This window comes from Alosa pseudoharengus, unplaced genomic scaffold (assembly GCF_046254945.1).
Source record: "Alosa pseudoharengus isolate Yale_2024_CS ecotype anadromous, Long Island Sound unplaced genomic scaffold, YU_APseudo_1.1 YU_APseudo_1.1_scf_24, whole genome shotgun sequence".
Classification (NCBI taxonomy): Eukaryota; Metazoa; Chordata; class Actinopteri; order Clupeiformes; family Clupeidae; genus Alosa; species Alosa pseudoharengus.
This window is the reverse complement of record NW_027468689.1, coordinates 32,908,414-32,925,843: the sequence shown is the minus strand read 5'-3', so window position 1 is coordinate 32,925,843 and position 17,430 is coordinate 32,908,414. Positions and strand designations below refer to the sequence as shown.

General features: G+C 40.0%; 1 protein-coding gene across 2 annotated transcripts in view; it reads left to right on the top strand.

The window, feature by feature from the left end:
• pspc1 (paraspeckle component 1) overlaps positions 1 to 13,703 on the top strand; it is a 90,142-nt gene extending 76,439 nt beyond the window's left edge. Inside the window, exons 7-8 of one of the 2 annotated variants that reach the window (XR_012990964.1) lie at positions 8,960 to 9,088; positions 13,539 to 13,703. Coding sequence is in view for 1 of the 2 variants with exons in the window: in XM_076303765.1 (XP_076159880.1) it covers positions 8,960 to 9,010 (51 nt within the window). In the remaining variant the exon portion in view is untranslated. Of the gene's footprint in view, positions 1 to 8,959; positions 11,087 to 13,538 lie in introns of those variants that run through there. The other variant, XM_076303765.1, reaches the window with a different exon arrangement.
• Positions 13,704 to 17,430: the final 3,727 nt, after the last annotated feature.

Below are 17,430 nucleotides of genomic sequence, written 5' to 3'. Positions count from 1 at the left end.
CAGTATAGCAGCAAGAAATCAATAATAATCAATTTCAACCTTGCATGTTTTTAACATGTTTCAACTCCAATGTTTTGGAATGCTTGCTTTTTGGAGGTGAAAAAAAAACATGTCAATATGCAGGGACGCTGGAAGTAGTGGTGCTGAGGGGGCTGCAGCACCCCCTATTTGCGAGGAGTGAGGCAAAACTAGTTTACTAAAATGTTGAAGCTTTTTTTACTTTTTAACATTTTCCTAGGCGCCAACAACTGAAAGAATCCTAAAGAACAGTAACAGTCGGTAATGGTGGTAGACTAGATAAGAGTCAAAAAATAATTTCAGATTTGTCAGTGTTCTTCTAGTACAGTCTAATGACTGGTGCGCAGCTTGTATGGGATAGAGCGAGAGAGTGCGCGCAGCTTGTATGGGATAGAGGGAGAGAGGGCGCGCAGGTTTTATGGTAGTGGGCGTCTGGTTGTAGCTTATGCTACTAATTGTTATGAAAGACATATGGTTATGGATATAAACTGATATTGAATAAGAAAGGAAAACGGCAACGTGGAATACTCTCCTGTTGCTGTCAGCAGGTGAGTGACATGAGTGCTACTGATGTGATGGTCAGTCACGGCTTCCTCTAGGCTCACAGGTTGGTGAAGGAGAATGCTTCAGCTGGCTAGTTAACTCATTGAGTGCCAAAAACGTAATATTACGTTTTTCCTTCCCATGCGTTGAGTGCCAAAAACGTAATATTATGTTTTTAGCTTTTTTTTTTTAATTACGAAACTAGACACTCTAACACACCTTATATGTGATTTTGGGAACTCTGTGATGAATGGAAATGAAATATATGACGATCGAAAACTCATGAAAACGCACAATCTGGACATTTTATCTGGACATTTTATCATAACTCTGTTGCCTCTTTGGGTCGAATCAGTGACTCATGCACGTCAGGTCAAAACCAGGCCATTTTCGTGGGTCTATGATAGACGTTATATCTCCATTTCTAGAAAAAAACAGTGATTTTGATGAAAACTAGCCACTGTTTAGCTTGGGATTTCTCAGGAACAGAGGCATGTAGAAATACACGGTTTGCACCCACCGAGAGCTTAAAGTCTCACCTTTTAATCGAGCCATTGTATGTGTTCATAGCTATAACACAGAATATGCTGTGGCTGTACAAAAATCATCAACAATGGTCTAGATTGCTGGCACTCTAGGAAAAAGCTCCCGAAAACAGCTTGGCATTCAATGAGTTAAGATGAGCACTGTGAGTCTATGCTTTTGTGTGAAGGAACACCAGAAAAGAAAGCAGAAATTTCCTTGGCAGACCTTTACAAAATATGACAGCCATGTAAAAAATCATAAATAAGACCAACACCAATACACACATGGGACACCATTGTCCACAGATTTAGTTTGAGAACTGCTGCCTCCACTCACTGTCAGCTAATACACTAAAATGGAAATCTGGTCGGGATTTTAACAGTACCATATGCTGTCCACACAAAATGTAATGGCTGTTTATTAAAATGTAATGGCTGAGGGTATTATAAACTCTTTTTTTTTTGTCCCCACATGAGGGTTCAGTATTTTTGCTGCAAATACAATATGTTGTGCCAATATTGACAATACCTACAGCATATAAATCTGGAGAAGGATAAGAAAAAATGGCATGTTAGGTAGCAAGTAGGAACCAGAAAATCTATATAGGAATACTTCAATAATGAATAATTTAATGTACAAAAGTTCAATGTCGTACCATGTTTCCCTCATAGATACACTTAGTTGTCATAGTTGGGGGCCTAGCAGCGAAGCTGCGAAGGCACCCATTGAGTAGCTTTTCCTATTATTATACTTCCGCCATTGGAGTCTATAGCAGCCCATAGAACGCATGGCTAAAAAGTGCTGAAATTTGGCAGAAAGTTTCGGGACACTCGACTGACCACTCACGCTCATTTACGGATCTCTAAACCCAGCCGTTTAGCGCCACCAACGGGTCAAAATTTGGCCGAAAATAGAACCGCTGGGTCTAAAGTTATGAAATTCGGCGCACTGATTCAGAACCGTCCCAAGATCACTCTCACCAATTTACAGAACTCTATGCCCAACACTCTAGCGCCACCAATGGGTCGAACCTGGATTGCATTCACGCATGTGACCATTGAACAGTGGGTCTGATTTTCACAAATCAGGCACTGTTGAAATCCCTGGACCGACCTGAGTTCAATGACTCAATTACGTCACTTTCCGCCATATTGGACCTCCGCCATATTGGATTTAGTCCAAACTCTACGAAAAGTTTCAGCAACAAATTTCATCCGATTTTCACGGAACTTGGCGGAGATGATCTTCTGCCCGAGCCGCACAAACGATACTTGTCAGATTTTTCAAATTCCATTTTATTGGCCCATGACAGCCAAACAAATATGGAGATGAAGCCACAAAACAGGAAGTGGGCTAACATCTTGGTGACACTTTGAGTTAACATAGCAAATCTTGATACCATTAGTCAGGACACTGTCCCAATCACTCACAGCAATTTTCATGGATATACATTGAACACACTAGCGCCACCACCAGTTCAATGCTGCACATGCATTCATGCGCATGATGCTTGACTCCTTTGTCTGTTTTTCACAATTGAGGTAGCGTCTGAATCCTTGGACCATCCAGAGTTCATCGACCCCTATCCCGTCACTTTCCGCCATATTGGAACTCCGCCATATTGAATTTGGTCCAAACTCTACGGAAAGTTTCAGCGGTCACAAATTTCATTTGATTTTCACGGAACTTGGCGGAGATGATCATCAGACCAAGCCGCACAAAAGATACTTGTCAGATTTTTCAAATTCCACTTTATTGGCCCATGACAGCCAATCAAATATGGCGATGAAGCCACCAAACAGGAAGTGGGCTAACATCTCGGCTATGCTTTAATGTATGAAGTCCAAACTTGGTACAGGGACTTGGTATCTGATTGTGAGGACGCACTAGGAAATTGGCATCATTTGGCCTCTATAGGGGGCACTGCAATACAGGAAGTCAGCTTGTATCTCAGCAACGCTTTGATGTACAAAGTCCAAACTTGTTATAAGGACCTGTTACCATATTGTGATGACGCACTAGGAAATTGGCATCATTTGGCCTCTATAGGGGGCACTGCAATACAGGAAGTGAGCTCCTATCTTAGCAGCACTTTGATGTATGAAGTCCAAACTTGGTACAGGGACTTGGAACCTGATTGTGAGGACACAGTAGGAAATTGGCATCATTTGGCCTCTATAGGGGGCGCTGTAATACAGGAAGTGGGCTCATATCTCAGCAACGCTTCATTGTATGAAGTCCCAACTTGATACATGGACATATTAGCTGATTGTGAGGACATGCAAGGGAAGTGGTCTCATTTGGCCTCTAGGGGTGCTGTAATAAAGAAAGTGAGCTCACATCTCAGCAACACTTTGGTGTATGAAGTCCAAACTTGGTAGAGGGACATGGTAGCTGATTGTGAGAATGCACAAGGACATTGGTGTAATTTGGCTTCTTGCTGTGAGTGCTTGCTCATGCCATGGCAACGCCATTCCTGCTATAGCGCACTGCTTGGCCCCCGCATTGCTGCTTGCAGCTCTATTTGACATTGTAATACCTCTACTTCTTCATTCTTGCTCCTGTGGAACTCTATGTAATTGAAATAAAATAGTACAACATTGATACTCTGTACACTAAATGTCCATACTTTGAGCTAGATAGATTCAAGTTCCTACTAGCTAACCCACATACCATTTTAGTCTTTTGAAAATGGCTGAGAAATTCAACACTGCCTTGTTTCATCCTTAAAATCTCTGTGCCCATTATATTTGATGAACTGAAATATTGAACATTAACAAAATATTGTTTTTAAAGAAGAAATAATGATATTGAATGCACTGTGCTGAGTGTGTTTCAATAATTCACGGATTGGGATAAATGCAGAGACCAAATTTCCCTCACGGGATCAAAAGAGTATATATACCAGATGAGGCTCCTTCATTAAGGAAAGGGAGGAACACCCTCCCTAAAATTTCAGAGAAAAATAAAAAATACATAAAGTGAATTACTAATCTGATAAATTACTGTTAATATTACTATTTTTAACACTTTGAATGAACAAAATCGTTCCCCTAGGTCAAAATGCCAACAGCATCCCCTATCGCAATTGAAAATTACAAAATACACTGCGAAGGTTAGGGTCAAAGCAGGAAGACCAGTTCCAAAAATTCATATTCCAAAACAAGATGGTAAGGCTAGTGTAGGCTACTGAATGCTACATACATAGTCAGACAAATACTCATGGCTAACTGGTAACATTAGCACAGAAAACAATCAGCTCACATTTCATTTGGCGATAAAACATTTTTGGATAGTTATGCGTTAGTTATGCCTTAACTAAACAATTGCTAAATAATGTTCTTGTTGTTAATATGTTCTTGTTTTCACCAATGAATGTTTCAGACCATGATGCATTCCTTTAATGACGTCTTCAATAACATTTGCCTTTCGAGTATGCTTTCATAAATTCCCACTTAGCTATTACAACCTGTCTTTAAATTATATCGATTTGGCTTTAAAAACAATAGCATGTTACAAATAACCACATTTAAGGTCTATTTTTTAATGGTAAATAGTTACATGGTTTTATAAAACAAGTGTCTATTTTTAGTATTATAGACTTTTCTGCCAATGTATTACATTGAGCAAAACCTTCAGACTTTCCATAATTTTGCACATCTGGAAAACAGTATTTCATAACTAGACCTACATATATTCCCTGACTTCCCAGACCTACATTTACATTTATTTACATTTACATTTATTAATTTAGCATGATTATCCAAAGTGACTTATATATTTAAATTATATTACAAAGTCCATTGTCCCTGGAGGAATTTGGGGTTAAGTGCCTTGCTCAAATGCACAATGGTGGAAGCCAAGAATTGAACCCACAACTTTTCTGGCTGCTGCATGCTAGCCTAGCTCCTTAGGTCAGACCCCCCCTGAGAATGTCAGAACAGCATTTATTGCACAACATTGCCAGTTAAAATGCTACATAGTACATACTGCTGCTATAAATGTGTCTGGGTAGGCGGCCTACATACTCTATTGTTCACATATTTGCCACCAACACCATCACAACCTTACATTTGCCACTAACACCAATCAAGCGGACATTCCTTCCTCCGTTATTTTTTAACCACCGGCCGCCACTGATATGTATAATTTTACTTACACTCACACACCCACAAACACTGACACATGTAGTTGACTGCCAATTAATGGCAGAATTGTGCTTGCAACACAAATAGACAAATATTTGAGAGTTGCCGAAGTATACTTTGTTTATTTGGTTACACTTTACTTGACAGTGTCGACATAAGAGTGACATGACACGGTAAATGTTTGACATAACGCTTTTGTTATTAAGCGACATTCGGTTTTTGTCATAACAAGGTAGGGTTAGGTTTACGGTTAGGGTTGGGTTTAGAGCAAAGATTCTTGAACAGAGCAAGATGGATTACTGGCAGGAGAATACATTGGATATGTTGAAGTACGTTCTATGACTATGGGCGCCATTTTAGTAAGCTCAGGTGTCGTCACAGTATTACACGCTGGCTACCGTAGGAATCCTATGGCGCTGATCCTAAAATGTTAACAATATTTATTCTGTAAAGCTGTATGTTGAAATTACGAGAAACCCAATAGACCACACCATGTCTAGACCAGTTAAATATATTGTATGAAGACAATGTCAAATTATTTCCGAGGGTAAATTAGGCTAGGGCACTGACATCTGTCCATCGTCCACCAAAACTAAGTTCAATAGGCCTATAGCCAGTGTTGGAGATAACGTGTTACTGTAATTTCGTTACTTTATTGGGAAACGAAGTAGTCTAAAGGTAAATTTAAATTTCAGTAATTTGTTACAGTTACTGAATAACTGTAACGTCCATTCCTGCATTAGGTCTACTCACAATATCTGTCTATAGCCTATTAACTTATTGTGTCCATGATTGCTTATTTAAAATATGGATTAGCCTTGATAGCCTAGGCTACATTATTTCATAGAGATGTCCGTAGTGTAGAGCACGCATTCTCTCCCTGCACCTCTCTCCCTCAAACGGGTTCAGCCTGCATCTCCCCTAAGCAAATCAAAATGGTGGCTTGTGCAATAACTGTTCATGCAGACTTCAACTGGCGCGGTAGCCTACACAACTTTGTTCAAAATTGATGCATTCAAGTTGACTTTGCAAAGTTAGTATTATAGCCTATTTATCACAACGTTGTCAATCGCAAATTTATTCAAACGGCTAAGGAATTAACTGTAGCTTAATTTATGGAGGTCGAAGAGAAAGCACCTGTTTGACATAGGCCTAAGTGTAGCCACGGGCGGGCCTGGACGGGCCTAGGCCCGTCTACTTGTCAGTCTTACCCATCCGATCAGAGGGCTTTCCTTCATTTACGCTCACCATCTTAAAAAGACCCGCAAGTCAACACTGCGCTGAAAGCTTAAGAATCAGTCAAAACAGCCACAGCTCCGTGTAATTGTCAGGTGTGATGAAATGTCATAAACGTTGCATGCCTATGGAAAGGTTTTGTGGTAGGATTGTCCAATGGTCAAGCTGTTACTTCAATTTGTGTTTTAATTTATGCGACGCACCGATGCTGGGTTCATCAGTTTTGCTCAAGTTTAAAACGTTTAGCCGACTGCGTAATTTGTCATTTTCGTTCTATAAGTTCCACTTTTCATGTCATGAATGTAGCATGCCTATGATAAGGTGATAAGGCTTTGCAGTTGTACAATATGGTCAATCTATTGTCTCAACTGAGATTCATGTGACGCGCACACTGATGCTGGGTTCATGCACTTGGCATAGAACAAGAACATTTTGGAGAGGGAATGAGAGAATGAACGCACGCAAGAAACACTTTTTAATAAAACATAGGCCTAATTTCGTAAAACCGTTAAATCGTAAAACACTGAAAGTTAATATTTACACCACGGGTCTCATGTCCCTTGCTGCCCTCTTTTGAGCTTGCGAGAGGCTGAAGCAGTCATACACATTTGCACAATTGTTGCCGCGACACAACTTACGAATTTAATAAAAAGTAAATAATGCTTAACCCTGCTCTTGGTGTGTGAATTTATTTTTCTCCTTAATTGATTTGTGGTTTGAATACACTCCTTGATAAGCAGTTTCATTGATCACAAGACTTGTAAATCTTGTTTTTTTAAACAGAGCAAACCCAGATATGCACTAGGCATTGGTGCTTTTAAACAGGCAACTTGCAAGACAGTGTATAAGTGAAATGTTATTCAAGGATTATGCATCATGTATTTTTGCCTTCAACCTACTCTACATGGAATATACATTAGAGTTGCATGTTGGCATCTGTTATACAGACAAAAAACATCATCTGTATGTCAAAGAATATGTTGGATGGTGATTCTTGTAATATTTTAAGACATGGTGAGAATGAGACAATGTGGACATGCATGTATTGTAGAAGTACAAAGCTCACTAGACTGACAATACAGCAAAATTCTCTGCGCTTTTCACATGAGGTCACAAAATGTTGGAGGTACGCGACACCCCTTGCATGCCATGTTGATGAAATAATTTTTCCACCACAAGGGGGGAAATCTCTATATCTACAACACATGCTTGGCAGATTTATTTTTAAAAATGTGCAGCGCATCTGTCAGTGAAATTGTCCTCCCAGCTAAGCTGTGAACACAGACTTATTTGGTCACTCTTGTGGAATGCTAACATACAGTTCAGCTACAGATGATCAATGGTAATCCAGCTGGTGTGTATATGTACACACAGACTGATGGCAGGCAAACTACTTGCACAGACACAACAGAGCACATGCAGACAAATTACATTTTTGACCCTTTCCAATGTTATTTGCTCTCACCTAAGCAGTTTGGAAGACCCACACAAGTGTGGAGGAGATATGATGAATTGTTGATAAAGTGACCTGCTTCCATTGAACTGCGTAGAAAAATACAGTTGCCCTGTATCATGCAGACATACATTATCTACACCAAAGCCTACATATGCCCTTCGTCACACTTGCCAAATGAGTTTTTTTGCCAGGATGCATACATGGCACCTGGATCCTTGAATGTAGGTGCTTTGTGGCCAGTAGAATCAGGCTATTATACAAAACAGTACCGAGCTGTTTGTTTCATAAGTGAGTATGAGCCAGTTAAAGGAACACGCCACCCAATGTCAGTAGTAATATATGTTCTTACCTTAACTTTCACGAGTGGAGTCATACCTCTCCCGTGTCGGTACGTGCACTCAAACGCTCTGGTGCGCGGCGCGAATGTGTTAGCATGTTGCTATGCTAGCGGGTTCAGACGTAGCCATAGAGGGAGGAAGATAGCAGTAATCAAAAACATCCACGTATTCCCTACTTAAATACAGTTGCACGAGTAGTTGATAAAAAATGTGTAAGGTCACACAACATTAAACGTGGCGATTTTCCAAGCGAATAAACAGGAGAACTATGTGTAGCGCAATAGCACTTGGGAGTACTTTAACCTGACGTCAGTGAATTGCGAGTGATTGGCCAGCAACAGTGTATGAATCATTTTCATATCTATGGAGCAAACGCTCAACACAGATAAACGCAGATAAGCTGGGAAAAAGCTATAGCGACCACATCAGAATTTGTGAGGGGAAATTTATGTTTAGTTTCAACTCCCGTAACTGAATAAAGCTGCAACTCCTCGGACTGTATCTTATGTCCATCTGCAGAAAAGTGTTAGCAGAAAAATATTTTTTGAAATCCATAACAATATAAATGTCCACAATAATAATACTGAGCAAATATGTTTAACCATATTTTTTAAATGTGAAAATTGTGATACTAATTAATAAGAGGTGTTGTTCTGACTTAAATCTTAAGTCTTGTCTGTTTGTCTCCCCTCAAGTTACCAACCAATGTGTGGAATGCTGCTGGAAAGGCCCTGAGTTACAGATAGACATGCTGACCAGAGTTAAGTCATCCCATAAGATGGGGCCTGCCTCTATGAGGTTAAACAAGGCCAAATATTTTACAGGTAAGTCTGTATTTCCCTTTTAATATATGTGCAGTCATTATGTCCTATTATTGTGTGTTAGAACATTGTAACAGTTGGATAAAGGATCCACTGGCACTATAACGTTGGCCACTAGATAGAGCTGTACTCTGTTTTAAGTTTGTCAATGAGTGATGGCTGGCAAGCTTCTCCTGGAGAAAAGGCCGAGGCGAATCCAACAGAATCTGACAGCCTTTATTGTACTAGAACGCTTCAGTTGCACACCCTGTGTAGGCCGGCTATTACAGTCTCAGATTGCATGTGATGTAGGCTACAGTTAGGTCCATAAATACTTGGACAGTGACACAATGTTTGTAATTTTGTCTCTGTACATCACCAAAATGGCTGAAACGAAGCACTTAAGTTGTTGTTGAAGTGTAGACAAAAATATTGCATGATCCTTTTAGTCAAGTCAAGTCAAGTTTTATTTTTAAAGCGCATTTAACATGCACATAGTGCAATCCAAAGCGCTCCACAAACAAGACACATAACAACAAGACAAAAGATGCCGGATGGACCAGCGTAGTCGCCAGCGTACCCATGACATCAAGACATGACAAATGCATTTAAAAAATAACAAACACAAAAGATGCCGGATGGACTTTAGGAATATATATTGTCACCTCGTTTTTGTGGCTCAAAACTAATTGGACAGTTGACGGACAAGCAGTTCCATTGCCAAATGTGGCCTGTTACCTTGTTATTTCATGACAAATTGAACAGATAAAAGGTCTTTATTCCAGGTGTTTGCATTTGCAATTAAGTACATTCTTTAAAATAAGGAATGCACTGGTGAGCTCAGCAACACCAAAAGGCATGGAAGACAACTAAGATGTAGAACATTCTTGGAGAGGAGGGTATATCATTATCAAAGTCAACAGCCAAGAAACACCTGCATACGTACAAATACAGAGGTTTACAACAAGGTTCAAATCACTAGTATCACGCAAGAACAGGGAGGCCAGATTAGAATGTATGAAACAAAAAAAGGTATGCCTAGTTCTGGAGGACAGTTTAATCCAAGGTTAATTTATAGAATGATGGGAAGAGAAAAGTATGGAGAAGGAAAGCAACTGTTCATGATCCAAAGCATACCTCACCACCTGTCAAACTACTGAGGTAGTTATGGCATGGGCATGTCTTGCTGCTAATAGGACAGGGTCACTGGTGTTTATTTAGGATTGAACTGCTGATAAATGTAGGAGGATGATGTGTACTGTATGGCTACATTCTCTGTTAAGATTCAGCCAAATGCTGTTGGATTAAAGTGCAGATGGATAATGAACCATAACATACCACAAAAGTAACCCAATAGTTTCTCAAGGCAAAGCATTGATTGAGCAGCAGCAGTAGCAGTAAAGCAGTAAAGGCCTTGCAAAGCATATCGCAGGAGAAGACATCTTTGTTTGGTATTGTCTATTTGTTCCAGACTTCATGCTTCCATGCAATATAAAAATATTTTTGTTCAACCCCTTGCATTAAAGCTGAGTGGTGGTACAGAGGCAAAATAATAATAATTAAAAAAACTGTCATTATCCAAATACTTATGGACCTAACTTGTTTGACATTTTTAAATCTGAACTTTGTACAGAGATTTGCTTAGTGCTTATTTGTGATGTGGATGAAAGCAATAAAAAATGTTTGACACTGTGCTAAAACAGTCAAGACTTTGTATTTTGTCTCATCACCTTGCATATAAATCTGTTTGTAGTATTTTACTTTGCTGCTTTAAATGAAATCGGATACCACCAAAGTCACATGATTCCTACCAGACACACATACGCACACACACATGTAGACCCACTCTACAGTCGTCACGCCCAGACACTGCTATGGTGCACATAATTGGAATTCCTTCTTGTCCTCTTTAGAAGTCCCAGCATTGTGTTCTTACTGCACCAAAATCCTCTTCTGTAACTGTTGAGAAAGTCCATTCACTCAGGGCCTCACAGGCACATAATGCACATCCTACTCTATTACACCTGGGAGGCATAGTGTCACAGTGAGCCACTTTAGTCATCTTTAATGATATACATTTCAAAGGGAGCCAGGAGCCAGCCGCTTACACAAAAGGCTGAACTATGCTTGTGGTATTCAAGAAATTAAGACACAATATCCCATCCAAGAGATGAGGAGTATCTAGAGTAATGTTAGGTGAACCAGGAGTATTTGGGCAGGTGGAGGGAGAACAGGAGATAAGGGATACGGATGGAGTTGGTGATGGTGGTGGGGATCCATGGAAGTCACATTGGAATTCTAGAATGTGAGATGAGATCAAAAGGTAAACTTGTCCAAGGTCCAGTTTTAGAGCAGACACTGAACCCAGACATGTACATCATGACATGCAGTAACTCTTCCCTCAGTAGATGTTCAGTTTCATGTCGTGTCAAACTGGGGAAAGCAAGGAGAAAGTGTTGGATGCTGCCAGGACTGCGAGCCTATCTCCAGGGATCCGCATAGGTCGGGAGTTCACAAGTCTGACTGTAAATATTTAAGCATTCTCCAAATCAGAGTCAGCGGCCCTTCAACAATACAGCCATATTAGTCAGGGCCTTGACAACGTGATGCCGTGCATTCTGCCCACTGTCGTGTGTGTGTGTGTGTGTGGGGGGGGGGGGGGGGGGGGGTGCTGTTTACATTCTTTAAAAGTTGCTGGTTGATTTTGCATGGAGATATGTCACAGCTGTGTTTGATTACATATGCTCTTAAAGTGTCACAAATCTTCCAAATCTTCTCTTGAGGGCCAGAAAATGGGGGGACTCCACCCTCTGATTTTTTACAAACCAAGTTGTTGAAAACATTGCTCCAGTGATGTCAATCTGTCTCCCACTCACAATATTGGTCACAGTCTGAACTTTCTATTTCTCCTGCCACATCTCAAGTATTGGCTGCACGTGGCTTGTTGCACAAAATTCTTACTGAACTGTTGTACTAGACTATGACAAGCATCCACCTACATTGCATTTGTCATTTGCCAAGGGCTGTTGTATAATGAGCATCAGCTTGTTCCATCTGGCTGTCTTACACAATAGCCTATCATATGACCTACTTAGAATGGCTTTTTTTTGGTGACACCCAGTTATTCCAGGGGCAAACAGGCAGGCAGTAGAAGCTCTTGTGCTGGATGAGGCATTTGTATTACCACAACAGCCAAGTGTTGCCTTCAGAAATAGTGTGTCTGTTGACACTCAATGCACGCAAACATTAGTGTCTCCCTTAGGAGATTCTAAAATGATGTATTGTGTTGATGTTAAACAAACAATCTTGTGACTTTTTTGTGTAAATGTAGAGGTCACTTTGAACACTGCATGCTTGCTCATAGCACTTGCGGAGTTCTTATGGTAAGCCTCCTGAGGTTAAACAAATGCGTATCTCTGTGGACACAGTGAGACCATAAGGATAGCCATTTGCTTTTGTCAAGCATTGAGTTATTATGTATGTATGAGTCTAATGGGCTGCTTGCTATAGAAGGTAAAGGCTGAGAAAGAAACACTGGTTGCCCAGCTGTATAATCTCACCATCTTGACCCACAACCTGCAGACATCCAGGACTGGAGAGGCCTCAATTTGGCCTCATTTAAGCCTGTTAGAAAATGTGTTTGGAAATGAGTGGCAGAAGTCCATATGGTAAACTGACAGAAAGTAGACAGTTTTCAACAGATACGTAGTGAACAATTAACACACTACTTTTTGCAAACCCATTGATTAGTTTCAGGAGAACACTATAAACATACAAGAAAGATACATACATGATAAAAGGAAAACACTAACTTTGCTCCATGCTCCACTCCACCTCTCCAACTGAGTAGAGTTGTGTGGTGCTGCTGAAGACTGAGCTGATGTTTGTCCTCTGGTTATTATTCAGCTGAGCTGACCCATGCAGACCCACACAAGGCATTTAAGGCATCACGGTATCCACAATGTGGGCACAACCCCGTTGCAGGCTATTCACTTGTTTGCTGATGCAAACTTCTAATCAAACATGGTTAATGAATAAATAAAGAATGATCTGGGTAAAGATCAGAATTAATAACTTTAGGATTCACCAGCATCACTTGACTGTCTCTTATTAAATTTGCCTTTTAATTTCAGTTTTGCCCTTTGTCTTGTGTATCCTCTCTTTGTGATGGCTCAAGGTATTTATGCACCACTGCAAATAGCACAAAAACAATTGGTCAAAAATGGGGACCATTATAAGACAAGGATAACTTTGTAAACCAGTTTTGGCCAGTCCAATAACACATATAGGTTGGAAATTAATGAAGCCAATCAAATTAATAGAGCCTCACACCATCTTTATGCCATCTAAAATTGAGTTGTCAAGTGTGCAAATAGGTCAACAATACTGGGACCATACGGAGAGATCTCTCCGGGAGGAGACTAGGGAGTTGATTGGGGTGCATGTCTCACTCACTAACCCCATATTCTCACAGGGGACATTTTTAAAGTAAGAAGGATGCAAATGGATGGTGGAGTTTACCAGTGGCTGTGCCTGGTAAGTAGATGATCATGTCCATTATAATCATTCAAAGTTTAGTCGGGATTTTCAGAAAGAGGGAGTGACCAAGATAGCTTCGAGTGACCACGAAGATACACACGCACACACATACATTCACAGTAATCATACGTATGACACATACTCACACAGTAGACATATGTACGCATGCATGCACATGCACAAACACACATACGCAGGCAAACATACAAGCACGCGCACACTCACACCCACACACATAAACATAAACGTGTACACGCACACATGCACACAATTCAAGAATTTCTCAGAATTATGAACAGGCAAGATGGGGGTGGGGTTGTATAAAATGAATTTTACATGTGAAATCTATGAACTAATCATGTTTTGGTACTTGTTGTCTAGCAGATACCAGTGAGAATTGAGTGTGGATAACGCATAAGACAGTTAGAATCATATAGGCCTTTCATTTTTGTGGAAAAAATGTGCTGGACTGGGCGGCGGTCATATTTTGTACCGCTCTGCGGTATATCTAGTTATATTTATCACAGTTTTTGCATTTCCATGCACTGGTAATTCCTTGTTATTGCATTTCTAGTTAGTATCTTGAGATTAATTTGATTAGACCTGTCCTGATTAAGATATCATCTCCTCAATGTGTTTATGAATGGATCAGGCTCTCTTATCTCATCCAATGCATACTGCAGGGTCTGTGCAAAGTTCCCTGTGCATATATAACAAGTAGGATTGTAGCTTTGACACAAAGTCTGTGTTGTCGATAAACAATGTGAAAGGCTTTCCTCTGATAGCCAGGCTCCTCCTTAGTTATACAACCCCCATATGTGGAGCTATCTGCCCTCTCTCCCTTTGGCCTTTTAAATAGAGAATATTCCTCTAGACACTTCACTTTGTGAAGAGCTTCCAATCACATCTGGATATAGGAGAAAAACAGGTAAAAAGGACTTTTAAAGATTGTAGAACATATGCAACTCCACATTGGTTTGTTTGTAAGGATGGACAGGACTGGGGAAGGGTGCAAACTTCATTCCTAATACATCACTAATAACAATTTACCAGTGGGGTCCTCCTGGCAACAAGAGGAAAGACTATGTGCATATGGTGTATGTCCATCTGATACTAAGACTCATCTGGATGATTTATGGGCATGCAAAGAGGTGTAGAAAAACCAGGTTTGGATTTTGGATCCTTCTCGAGTCATCAGTAATGACCTCTTGAAATGAACAATTGAGGGCATAAATGGTAAAGCTGCTGTTATATCAAATAAGCTGTGAGGCATAAGCGGGTGACTGTGAAGAGCACACAGAAGCTTCTGTTTACTGACCTGAAGATGGCGATGGATCCCAAGACTCACAGATCACTGAGCCTAATGGAGCTTAACCCAAGAACTGTAAGTATGTTATAAATGTTGATTAATTAATGCAGCAGATGTGCTTTTTTGTTACCTAACACATTTGTGGAAAGAGGAAATATTTATCCAAAGAGGAAAGATGTATGTTGTTATACATTCTGTCAATATGCGTTTTGGTCATTTGTAATTTCTTTATTTATTTCAAGACAGGGACAGCGCACAATAAGACATTAACCTTGTACAACAAGAGAATATGCATTGTGACAGGTTTTAGCAGATTGCTATTTTCCACCTGGAGTCCCTGGGCAGGTTGATGGAATAGTACATTAAAAATGAGTATAAGTGAAGAAAGTTAATTAAGTTAGATAAAAGCACAGATCAAAGAGGCAATATCTAAAACAAATAAATAGAAAACATGAAAGCAAATTCAACAGGACAGACTGCCACCATCGCGCTTGCTCACACACACACACACAATTCATAATTGTGTACACTCTTGTCTTTACAGTAGCCAAAGCTTTGCGAGATGTGAGAAGGTGTGAGGACTTCTACATGAAATAATGTCAGTTGGTAGAGTATTCCATTGAGTCATAGCAATGTAGGAAAATTACAACTTCCCAAATGCAGTTTTGCTTTGGGGTATAGTACACTCTCCCCTAGTAACAGATCTTGTTGTTCTTATTGACCTCTCAGAGCAGAGTGTGACATCTTTTTTTTAAGGGGGAGCTGTAGCATTATGAATAATTTAAAAAAGTAAACAGACATTTGAGTGCTTTATCAGGTTATCAAAGTTTAACATTTCATATTTATTGAGTATATGGCAGTGATGGTGGCGCCATGGCTTTTTGTCATGGATTTTGATAGCACTGGTTTCTGAAGTATAAAATATATGAAGGCTGGGTAGTTGTTCTAATGCTAACGTTCTCCCATGACACAGTGATGCTGCTGTTGTCTAAAGGAATATAGAAAGCACCTGACTACAGTTACATGAATGTAGCGCACATAATACTGGCCATAGAAATGACAACCCTTACCATCAAAATTTAAAGATCAAAATGACATGGCTTTATACTGTATATAAACAACTTTTATAGACCTTTTTGTATTCCATATATTAATGTTTGTTACAGTCCATTGAAGGACCTTACCTGGATGATATCTTTCTGATATCATTCTGACATTTTGACTGACAGTCTGAAATTCTAGCCACCACTCTGACTTATTTTCAGAGCTGGGGTGCCATAAAATGTGTCACCTTTGGCAGCGATTATAATTCAGGCCATAGACCCAGGGTGTGTATGACTGGCCGCCAATTAGAGAACACTAGAGAGGTAAAGAACAATGTCAAGGTCACATCCTGGAGGGATGGAATATTGCTTCATTATGAGTAATTAAATTACCTGCACTTGGTTTAGTTATGCAAAACAAAGAGAGGAACATTTGCAGGTAAAAAGGGGGAAGGAAAATGAGTACAAGAGAGGGAGAGGTTCATTTCTGGCTTAGATGAGAAGTGATGGTTCAGACCCCTTGTGTGGTGCCTCTTGGAGCACTGCTGGATGATCCACCAGTTAAGTGAGGTTTGGGCCATCAAATTTGTCTGGGTTGGATGGGAACACAAAGGTCAGGTGAAGCAGTTGCCAAGTCAATATTCCATATCTGTTCAGACCCCAGACCAGTTATGTCACTTTATTTGCACATATCCTCTATAGGGCAGCTGACCACTTTTCATTGGGATGTCTTAAGTTTATTGAGATATTTAAGCAATAAACACAAGTGAGGTTGGTAAAGGACAACAGCGGCTGTAATTTGGCCAAGGTCAAATGCCACAGGCAATCACAGGCGTGGTGATGTCCTTTACCAACCCCACGACTACAAGTGGCATATTGCTTTTATACAACAGTTTTATTACCATCTATTTTAGTTTTAAGATACAAGCTACTGTTTATTTTTATTTTTGTTCATTCATCTCACAAAAAATATTTCTAATCTTAGCCTTAGCATTTCCTGTTGCCAAGCAGTGTAACAACTCGAGAGAAGTTCATTGAGAGGCAAACTTGAAAAAATAATCCAAGATGGCAGAGCTAAAACACTCTGTCTCAAATGGCATACTTTAATGCAGTGCACTGTGTGCGTACTCGTGGAATGCATACATTTAAACAAAATAGTGTGGTCTCTAATCGAACACCAACTCCGAGCACTTAACTTAACTTTCCGTCGCAACATTTAAATATAACTTTATTGATGTCTTTTATTTGATAGTGACATGGTGGTACCATATCAAAACATGAACAGTTTGTCATAACTTGCTTGTAGGTAAAGTGTGTTTTCCACTGCTGCTGCTCCAGCTTTCTCAACCGCGATTATCATGAGTCTGAAAATGTTCCCTCCCTTCCGCTATGTAGCCAAGATGGCGTCCATTGAGGGCGAAAAGTGTCCACCATTCCACACTCAACTTTTTGACTGTTATCGGTGCACCATCTGG